The sequence below is a fragment of the Otolemur garnettii genome, unplaced genomic scaffold (assembly GCF_000181295.1).
Source record: "Otolemur garnettii isolate 467f Iridium unplaced genomic scaffold, OtoGar3 scaffold00008, whole genome shotgun sequence".
Classification (NCBI taxonomy): domain Eukaryota; kingdom Metazoa; phylum Chordata; class Mammalia; order Primates; family Galagidae; genus Otolemur; species Otolemur garnettii.
The window spans coordinates 10,434,400-10,445,453 of record NW_003852403.1 but is presented as its reverse complement, the minus strand read 5'-3'; the positions used below and the strand labels follow the sequence as shown (position 1 = coordinate 10,445,453).

General features: G+C 40.6%; 1 protein-coding gene across 3 annotated transcripts in view; it reads left to right on the top strand.

Moving 5' to 3' along the window:
• Positions 1 to 11,054, top strand: part of SAMD8 (sterile alpha motif domain containing 8) — a 64,459-nt gene that overhangs the window by 48,732 nt on the left and 4,673 nt on the right. For all 3 annotated transcript variants that reach the window (XM_023509635.1, XM_012801331.2, XM_023509634.1), the window contains exons 3-4: positions 4,297 to 4,392; positions 7,675 to 7,792. In XM_023509635.1, coding sequence (XP_023365403.1) covers positions 4,297 to 4,392; positions 7,675 to 7,792 — 214 coding nt within the window. The remainder of the gene's footprint in view (positions 1 to 4,296; positions 4,393 to 7,674; positions 7,793 to 11,054) is intronic.

Here is an 11,054-nt window from a genome sequence, read left to right as displayed (position 1 = left end):
AGGTGTATGTGGCTGGCGCCTGAGCAGCTTGAGCCACAGGCGCCGAGCCCGGAATAAGCTTTTTATACCAAAGGCTGGGTCTGCACATCTAAATTGGTGAAAAAGGTCTATGGTAAAAACAGTACATAAACCAGTAAAAAAATAAATAAATAAAAAATTAGCTGGGCATGGTGGCACATGCCTGTAGTCCCTGCTATTCAGGAGGCCAAGGCAGGAAGATCCCTTGAGCCCAGGAGTTTGAGGTTGCAGTGAGTGATGATCATACCATTGCACTTTAGCCTAGGCGACAGAGCCTGTCCCTGTCTTAAGAAAAAGGAGAGAGAGAGAGAAACAGAGAGAAAATGAAGGTAAACATTCAAGAAAGTTTCCTAGAACCAAAGAATTTGACTTTCTAGATTGAAAGGGCCCACTGAGTGCGAGAAATGAAAAATGACTCACAGCAAGACCTATAATAGTGAAATTTCAGAACACTGGGTGTAGATAGTAGTTCCTCAAAGTACCTTAAGGGACAACACAAGTGACACGCAATAGTGGACATCCAAATAGCATCAAACATCTACCAATAGTGGGACTAGAAAACAATGAGAAAATAGCAAAAAAATAAAATATATATATGTATATATGTATTTATATGTATAATATATATAAAATGTATATATATATGTATTCTGTGAGAAAATGATGTCTAACCTAGAATCTCAATCAACTATCAATTCAATATAAGGCTAGACTAAGGATGTTTTTAAATTTGCAAGTCTCAAAAAATTTACTTCCTTTACCTGACACCTATTAGAAATTCCAAAATGTAAAACAAACAAACAAAATGATGATGGAGGGTGCAGAACAACTGGTACTCTCCTATGTTCCTAGTAGAAATGTAAAAATAGTGTAACTACTTTGAAAACAGTTTGATAGTTTCTCAAGAAGTTAAACACTTTAGATGGGACCCAACGGTTCTACTCCAAGCGGTTTATCCAAGAGAAGTGAAATATATTCATGCAAAGACCTATATATATGGTCCTTATTCATGATCATCAAAAATTGGAAATAACCCCAAAGAATCCATCAGCCAGTGAATGAATAAAGAAATTTGTGGGCTCAGCACCTGTAGCACAGTGGTTATGGCACCAGTCACATACACCAAAGTTGGCAGGTTCGAACCCAGCCTGGGTCAGCTAAAACAACAATAATAACTGCAACAACAACAACAAAATAGCCAGGCATTGTGGTGGGTGCCTGTAGTCCCAGCTACTTGGGAGACTGAGGCAAGAGATTGTTTAAGCCTAAGAGTTGGAGGCTGCTGTGAGCTGTGATGCCACAGCACTCTACGGAGGGTAAAATAATGAGACTCTGTCTCAAAAAAAAAAAAGAAATTTGTGAGTAAAGAATTGTCCATGCGGGCACCGCCTGTGGCTCAGTGAGTGGGGTGCCAGCCCCATATACCAAGGGTGGCGGTTTCAAACCTGGCCCTGGCCAAACTGCAACAAAAAAATAGCTGGGCATGGTGGCAGGCACCTATAGTCCCAGGTACTCAGGAGGCTGAAGCAAGAGAATCGCTTAAGCCCAGGGGTTGGAGGTTGCTGTGAACTGTGACACTACAGCACTCTACCGAGGGTAATAAAGTGAGACTCTGTCTCTATAAAAAAAAAAAAAAAAAAGAATTGTACACGCAATAATATGGGTGACTCAAAAATATTAGACTGACTGAAAGCGGCCAGATAAGTACTGTATAATTACTTATAGTCCACTCTGGAAAAGGCAAACCTTTGGGGGACAGAAATCAAGGTTGGAGGTGAGGAAGGGGATTGAGTACAAAGGGACACAAGGGAACTTAGTAGTGTGATGAAAGCATTCTATATCTTTCTTGTGGTGGTGATATATTACTGAATGTCAGTACTCATTGAACTCTGCGTCTAAAAGCAGGAAATTTTTCTGTACGTAAATTAAATCTCAATGAATCAAACATCAAAACAAGTTTCTCCTCCGGCCTCTCTCAGAAAACAACTGAAGCAGTGCCTGACACATTGGCTTATGCTTGTGATCCCAGTACTCTGAGAGGTGGGTGGATTGCTTGAGGTCAGGAGTTCAAGACTAGCTTGAGTAAAAGCAAGACCCTGTGTCTGCTTAAAAAAAAAAGAAAGGAAGAAAAGAATTTCCCAGATGTTGTGGCAGGCACCTGTAGTCCCAGCTACTTGAGAGGCTGAGGCAGGAGGATCTCTGGAGCCCAAGACTTTGAGGTTGCTGTGAGCTATGATGTCACAGTACTCTACCCAGGGGGACAAAATGAGACTCTGTCTCAAAAGAAAAGAAAAAACAACTGAAGGGTATTCACCATCAAAACTAAGGAGTAAACTGAGAAAGAGAAGGGCATTGAGATTCAGGAGACAGAGAATCCAATATAGAAAAGAAAAATTTCCAAGATGTGAGTTAACTTTATTCCAAGAAATAGCCATGCAGGAAGACTAGAAAATCCAACTATTCTAAACTTGAGATGGGAGAAGGGTTATAGGAGAGAGTTCCTCCAAGGAAAAATTGAAATTGACAGAATAGTTTTGGGATGAATTGGTGATAAGCACACAGAAAGCAGAGCAAACTAAAAAAAGAGGTATTTATTAGCTCTGGAGAACTATAAAAATTACATAAGAAAGGAATTTAATCGTAGTTCTCAGCCGACTCAACTATGAGTGATATTTATGAACTTAGGTAAAAGCCAAAAATTATTGTAAATAAAACAGTGAAATAAGAACACAAGAGAGAGACTCTTGTGTGTATGTATGTGTGTGTATTGGGGAAGTGCATGACTAAAAGATTTTTTTAATGCCAGATGAAATGGTTAGAGGACTAAAGGTTATTTTCCCTGGGGATTTAGAATTGGGTTTTAGTTTGGAGACAAACTTCTTTTCATCATAAGTAATGTAAGACACTTTTAACTATTTAATACATAATATTGTTTTTCAAAAGTGTTTATTTTTAGACTCTGCACCCGTAGCACAGTGGTTACGGCAGTAGCCATATACACCAAAGTTGGCAGGTTTGAAGTTGGCCTGGGCCAGCTAACCAGCAATGACAACTGAAAAAAAAAAAATAGCCAGGTACTGTGGCAGGCGCCTGTAGTCCCAGCCACTTGGGTGGCTAAGGCAAGAGAATCGCTTGAGTCCAAGAGTTGGAGGTTGCTGTGAGCTATGACGCCACAGTACTCTACTGAGGGTGACATAAAGTTCCATTTGAAAGACTTTTTATCTGAAAATCTCTTGTTATGTGAAATAACTTTTCTCAGTAATACCTGATAAATAAGGCAACAATGGGTTAAAAATACATAAAATTAGTTTTTCCTGATGTAAGCCCCATAAGTAAAGATGAGTAACTATCCTTAGTTACTCTGAGTAAAGTTTAGAGCCAGGGATGTCCATCTGTAGTCTGTGGGCCCTATGCAGACTTCATGAGGATTATCTGTGGTGTCAGAGATCATGAGAATTAATTATAGACTTTTTTTTTTTTTTTTTTTTTGCTCATCAGCTTTCATTAGTGTGTGTATATTTAACGTATGGCCCAAGACAACTCTTCTTCTAGTGTGTGGCAGAGAAGAAAAAAGGTTGGACATTTCTGCTGGGATATCTTTCTCTTCTTTCAGATTTCATGTCTTTTTTTTTTTTTTTGAGACAGTCTACTATGTTGCCCTCGGTAGAGTGCCATGGTGTCACAGCTCACAGCAACTTCAAACTCTTGGGCTTAAGTGATTCTCTTGCCTCAGCCTCCCAAGTAGCTGGGACTGTAGGCGCCCACCACAACACCTGGCTATTTTGTTGTTGTTGTTGCAGTTGTCATTGTTGTTCAGCTGGCCCAGACTGGGTTTGAACCCACCAACCTTAGTGCACGTGCCTGGCACTGTAACTGTGGTGCTACAGGCGTCAAGCCCAGAGATAGATAGATAGATTTTATTTTTTTTAAGTAACATTTGAGTTCTGGTTGTCTAGATTCTGAAATGAGCTCATCATGGAAGAAATGGACCTTTTCATCACTGTCTTTTGTAGGCAGTCCTGTATCCAGGTTCGGTATGCTATAGGATGGGAGGAAAAGGTTATTACTTCTTAACCGAGAACCATGACTGGGAACCATAAACAGGCTCTGATAAATGGAGTACTTTGTGAAACTGGTATTTTCCCCAGGTTCTCCAGATATCATCTTCTGAATAAAGTAAAGTTATATATAAAGCAATTTTACAGTCATTATAAAACAGCATCTTATTGAAAAGGATGGTATCTCTTCAGTTCAAAAACAAATTTTTTTCTGTTCCAGCGTTCCTAGAATCCCATGGGCCTTTGCCATGACAGAAGTATGTGGCATGATTCTTTGCTATATTTGGCTCCTGGTTCTTCTTCTTCACAAGCACAGGTACCTCGCCTATTCCATCAAAAGACTGAAAATGTTTTAACTCTCTTATGTCAAGGTCATTAAACTTTGTCTCTTCCTTTGCAGTTTCCTTGTTATTTTCTTTCTCTAGTCAGTGTGACATTATAGTTATCAAAGGAAAATGTTTTGGGTTTGATCAACAAAAGAGCCAGCCTAAGATAATACCTACAAGTTTAATAATATTGTGAATGTATCTTGTAGGTAAATATCAGAGATGGGGGTGATCAGCCATGGGCCAGCCTTTGTCAGTCTAACCTTACCTCTCTTTTTTTTTTTTGAGACAGAGCCTCAAGCTATCCCCATGGGTAGAGTGCCGTGGCATCACGCTCACAGCAACCTCCAACTCCTGGGCTCAAGCGAGTCTCCTGCCTCAGCCTCCCAAGTAGCTGGGACTACAGGCGCCCGCCACCCGCCTGGCCATTTTTTTTTTGGTTGCAGCCATCATTGTAGTTCGGCGGGCCCGGGCTGGGGACTCGAACCTGCCACCTTAGGTGTATGTGGCTGGCGCCCCAGCCGCTTGAGCCACAGGCGCCGAGCCAACCTTACCTCTCTTTAGAAAAAAACTGGAAATGTCACTTCCTATAGAAGGGTAGAAACTTCTCCAAGGACAATCTTTGGTCGAATGTTTAGATGAAAGAAATTGTTTTCTGCTTGGAGGAGGTCCATTAAAAAGAGATTATTTTGTACACCTAGTCCATGTGGTTTACTTCAGTTAGTGTAGGAAGTTGTTAAATAATGAAAGTGCTTCTTGGCACTTTCACCAAAAATATAAAGAGAAGGATTTTTTTTAATTTAAAAAAAAAAGGAAACATAAGGGGGAGCTCCTTTCCTACTTTAATGGGGGGAAAATTTCTTCATTTAAGTAAAAAATAGGCATAGTGAGGAAAAATTTACAGGTAAAATTTGTCGTTATCTGCTGTCATAGACTTTGGAATGTGCTGGAAAAGGACAAGGGCACTGTCTTGAGTCTTTGATCTTTTGTCCTTCCTAGGAAGTGCTTGAGGTAAACCACAGGGATGGGCTTCAGGTTCTAAGCAGCAGTTATTTTAGTGCCTGGAAGGTGGAAGGAAAGGTTGGTGATTATTGTTCTTGCCGCACTTTGAGGTCATGTTGCACCTCGTTTGCTCCTGTTTCACAGTAATCTTTTTTTTTTTGAGACAGAGTCTCATTATGTCGCCCTTGGTAGAGTGCCGTGCTGTCACAGCTCACAGCAACTTCCAACTCCTGGGCTTAAGTGATTCTCTTGCTTCAGCCTCTGGAGTAGCTGGGACCACAGCGCCTGGCTATTTTTTGGTTGTAGTTGTCATTGTTGTTTGGTGGGTCTGGGCTGGATTTGAACCTACCAGCTCTGGTGTATGTGGCTGGTGCCTTAGCCGCTTGAGCTACTGGCGCCAAGCCCACAGTAATCTTTTTAATTCTGGGTTGCTTAAAACCAGAGGTGGTAGGTGGTGCCTGTGGGTCAGTGAGTAGGGTGCCGGCCCCATATACCAAGGGTGGCAGGTTCAAACCAGGCCCCGGCCATACAGCAACAAAAAATAGCCGGGCTTGTGGCCGGCACCTGTGGTCCCAGCTACTAGGGAGGCTAAGGCAAGAGAACTGCCTAAGCCCAAAAGCTGGAAGTTGCTGTGAGCTGTGACACCACAGAACTCTACCAAGGGTGACAAAGTGAAACTCTGTCTCTAAAAAGCACCAGAGGTGGTTTAAAAACATGCACCTTACTATTGCTTTCTGGCTAATTTTGCCTCACAAAATCCCATGGATTTGAATTCATCTATTCTTCAAAACAGGGATTACCATATAGGAAACCTTGATAGATTTAGTAAAGCATAGCAGTGGCTAGTTAAATGCAGTGTTAATGTTTACTTAGTCAGAGGAGTGTTTCTGAAAGCATTTGTACCACTTTCATTAGAATCACCTTAAAATGCAATTCCTAGACTGTATTAAAGGTGTCCACACCTACCCTTGTGTTCAGTGCTTTTTTTTTTGAGGGAAGAAGGAGCATTTTGAAAATGTGTGAAGTGTGGTCCCTCTCTTCAAAACTCTTAGTCTGTTTTGGTTTAAGACATTTAAAGTAATAACACAACAGTACAAGTGATGTCACAATGCAGCTCTTAATTGTCCAATGACAGTTATTCAAAATTTTTATTTGATATGTACTTAATATAAAACTTTATTTATTAAAAACAGTATTTTATAGCATAAATTTAAGTTAGGAGAAATTGCAAAGAATATTAGATAACTACTATCATTAACCAATTTATAATATTATTAAGCAAAAAACCCTACAGTCATGGGTGTTTGACTTTACCTCTTTTTTTTTGTTTGTTTGTTTTTGAGACAGAGTCTCACTATGTCACCACTGGTAGAGTACCACAGATAGCCAGAGGTTGTAGCAGGCATCCGTAGTCCCAGCTACTTGGGAGGCTGTGGCAAGAGAATCTCTCAAGCTCATGAGTTTGGTTGCTGTGAGCTATGACGCCACGAAACTCTACTGAGGTTGACAAAATGTTCTGTCTAAAAAAAAAGGCTCAGTGCCTATAGCACAGTGGTTACAGCGCCAGCCACGTACATTGAGGCTGGCAGGTTTGAACCCTGCCCGGACCAGCTAAACAGCAATGACAATTGCAACAAAAAAAAAGCCAGGCATTCTGGTGGCCACTGTAGTCCTAGCTACTTGGGAGGCTGAGGCAAGAGAATAGCTTAAGCCCAAGAGTTGGAGGTTGCTGTGAGCTGAGACTCCACAGCACTCTACCAAGGATGACACACGGAGACTCTGTCTCAAAAAAAAAAAATAGAGCAACACCTTGTCTCTAAAAATAGCCAGGCATTGTGGCAGGCACCTGTAGTCCCAGCTACTCGGGAGACTGAGGCAAGAGAATCTCTTGAGCCCAAGATTTTGAGATTGTTGTGAGCTATGATGCAAGGGCACTCTACCAAGGGCAACATAGTGACACTCTGTCTCAAAAAAAAAAAAAAATTAATTAACTAAAATAAAATTTAAAATTTAATTTACCAGTCATACTTGTCACATTTCAAGTCCTCAAGAGCCACATGTAGATAGCTTATTGGACAGTGTATAGAATACTTCTATCATTGCAGGGAGTTCTATCAGAAAATAAAGCAATGATCTCTTAAATTTCCATCTTCTTCAAAAAGTCTACTAGTTTTTCTTCTTGCTCTCCCTTTAAGTAAACAGTCAATGCCTAGAGTTTTTTGATTTGTTTTCTTCTGATCTTTGCCCCTTTTTGGTCGCTGTGTTCACAGGTCCATTCTCCTGCGAAGGCTCTGTAGTCTGATGGGCACTGTATTCTTGCTTCGCTGCTTTACCATGTTTGTGACCTCCCTCTCCGTGCCAGGACAGCACCTGCAGTGTACTGGAAAGGTAGCCTGCTACCTTCTTTATCACTCTTTCTTCTTGTTCTTCATGGGTTGATGGCACAACATATGTAATAGGTCTAAGATTTTGCTTTTGGTATTAAAATGTGCTTTATGGTATTTGCAATACTTGCAATAAACCTTTAGAAAGAAATAATTTGGTAAAAATCTTAAGCCAAAATCTACCTCCCTGTTCTGTCCATTGGTAGCTCTGTGCTGGAACTCTAGAAAAAAATGCCTTTCAGTTATTTTGCTTTACATTTTCCCTTTCAAACCATCTTCGGCATCTTAGAAGTTCTTCATATGGTGTACTCCGGTTACTTCACTGTCCTCATCACTCCTTTTTAAAAGATGTTGCAGTTTGACCATATCTCATTAAAAATATAGTACCCAGCATTCTAAACTTTACTCTTGGCTCAGTGCCTGTAGCTCAGCAGCTAGGGCGCCAGCCACATATACCTGGGCTGGCATGTTTGGCCCAGGCCTGCCAAACAATAATGACAACTACAACAAAAAAATAGCCAGGTGTTGTGGCAGGTGCTTATATTCCTAGCTACTTGGGAGGCTGAGGCAAGAGAATCGCTTAAGCCCAAGAGTTGGAGGTTGCTGTGAGCTATGACGCCATGGCACTCTACTGAAGGTGACAAAGTGAGACTCTGTCTCAAAAAAAAAATAAAAAAAATAAACTTTACTCTTTCTGAGATATACAAAGTAATAGTTAATTTGGGGTTTTGTCTTATACTTTGTAGCTTGTTGTTTTGGCATACTACAGACATCTCTTCTAATTAAACTGAGAGATGAGAAATTTGGGGGACAGAAATAGAGGATTATGAATTACTTTTAAAAACTCTGAAATTACCTGTACTTTATATACAAAATTGGCTATTGCAACTCATTGAATTTGGACAAAAGAATGTATTATTGTATTTTGGTAGGACTCTGTGCTTTAGTTCTGTGTTTCTAAATATTCTAATGTATGTGTTAATACTGTTGTTCTTATTTTAATGTTATTTGTAACAACATTCAAGTTCAGTCCTTACGCTGTAATATAAATAGCTGAAATGCCAACAAGGGAAGATTAAGCAGCCAAAGGAGATCAAGAGCTAAAAATGTACCCCTGAGCTGAATAATGACAGAACTTTCTTTGGGTATTTAGGAATGCTTAGGCTGACCCGTAAGAAAGGGGACCACTTAGAATTTCATGTAAAGGAAATGTTTGGGTTTTTTTTCTGAGACAGAGTCTCAAGCTGTCACCCTAGGTAGAGTGCCATGGTGTCATAGCTCACAGCAACCTCCAACTCTTGGGCTTAAGCAATTCTCCTGCCTTGGCCTCCTAAGCAGCTAGGACTACAGGCACCCACCACAATGCCTGACTATTTTATGTTACAGTTGTCATTGTTGTTTAGCTGGCCCAGGCTGACTTAGAACCCGCCACTATTGGTGTATGTGGCTGGTGCTACAACCACTGTGCCACAGGTGCCAAGCCTGTATTTATTTTTTTTATTAACTATTTTGGATACTAGTCTCTAAATTTTTATTTTCTAATTTTACTATTTATAAACAATCCTTCAGTAAACATTGTTATACAATTTGTGCTTTTGTACTTAATTATCTCCTTAGCATAAATTATTGGTAGTAGAATTATAAAATTAAAGGGCATGCACATTAAAAAATGTGATGTAAGGGGTGCCCATAGCTCAGTGGTTAGGGTGCTAGCCACATGCTCTGGGGTTGGCAGGTTTGAACCTGGTCCAGGCCTGCTAAACAAACAAACAAACAAAAAATATCCGGGCATTGTGGTGGGTGCCTATAGTCCCAGCTATTGAGGCTAAGGCAAGAGAATCCTTTGAGTCCAAGAGTTTGAGGTGGTTGTGAGCTATGACGCCACAGCACTCTTAAAAAAAAAAAAATGTGGCTTGGCTCCCATAGCTCAGTGGGTGGGGTGCTGACCACATACACCCAGGCTGGCAGCTTCAAACCTGGCCTGGGCCAGCTAAACAACAATGACAACGGCAACAAAAAAACCCCCCAGGCATTGTGGCAAGCGCCTATAGTGCCAGCTACTTGAGAGGCTGAGGTAAGAGACTCAACTTAAGCCCGAGAGTTGGAGGTTGCTGTGAGCTATGACACCATGGCACTCTACCCAGGGCAACAGCTTGAGACTCTATCTCAAAAAAAAAGAAATAACAAGGTATAGAAATTTACTTTAAGTGTTTCTAGAAATTTTAAAAAACAGACATGTTCTCGGTTCTGTCCCCAGATCCCTCACTTCTGGGAATGCAATTTTAAGCAATTAATTTATTGCACTGAAAATGCCTTATGGAATTTAGGAGATTTGATTGCTAGTTACTATCATCCTAACTTTCTATTTTTAATGATCGCTGCAAATAATACAGGTCAATAAGTAGGTTATAATTCAAAGCAATTAACATTTTTTAGGGCAGATTTGAACAGAAATATTCATATATAACCAAATGATAATGAAAAGTACTCATTAGAGACAGAAAAGGGGCTGTGTTCAGACCATAGAGGGATAGTTTCTAATTTATTTCTGTGGCATACGTTGCAGCCCTTTGCACATATAGCTCTCTCTTCAGTGGCTGACCCACAATTAAATCCCTCAGCTATAAGAAATTCTGTTCCTGGCACCTGTGGCTCAAAGGAGTAGAGCGCCGGCCCTGTATACTGAAGGTGATAGGTTCAAACCCGGCCCCAGCCAAAAACTCGGGGGGGGGGGGCGGGGAGAAAGAAAGAAATTCTCTTCTTAGTGTAAAAAGCTTACATTTTTCTTCTTTAAAATCTCTCCTACTCGATTAGCATACTATTTTGAGGAAACTGTTCATGTCATGTACAAAAACAAATTTAAGATAGATTAAGGATATAAAATATAAAAAATAAGACTATAAAAGTATCAGACACCACCTTTTATTAATCCGAATGGGAATGCTGGCAAGAAAGTGGGAAAACTGACATGCATACATGTTGGTAGTAGTGAAAAACTCATTTCTTCAAGTGAGGATTTAAGCAATATACATCACTTTTTTTTTTTTTTTGAGACAATCTCAAGCTGTCCCTCTGAGTAGAGTGCCATAGCATTGCAGCTCACAGCAACCTCTAACTCCTGGGCTCAAGTGAGTCTCCTGTCTCCACCTTCCAAGTAGCTGGGACCAGAGGTGCCTGCCACAACGCCTGGCTATTTTTTGGTTGTAGCCATCATTGTTGTTTGATGGCCTGGGCTGGATTTGAACCCGCCACCTTAGGTGTATGTG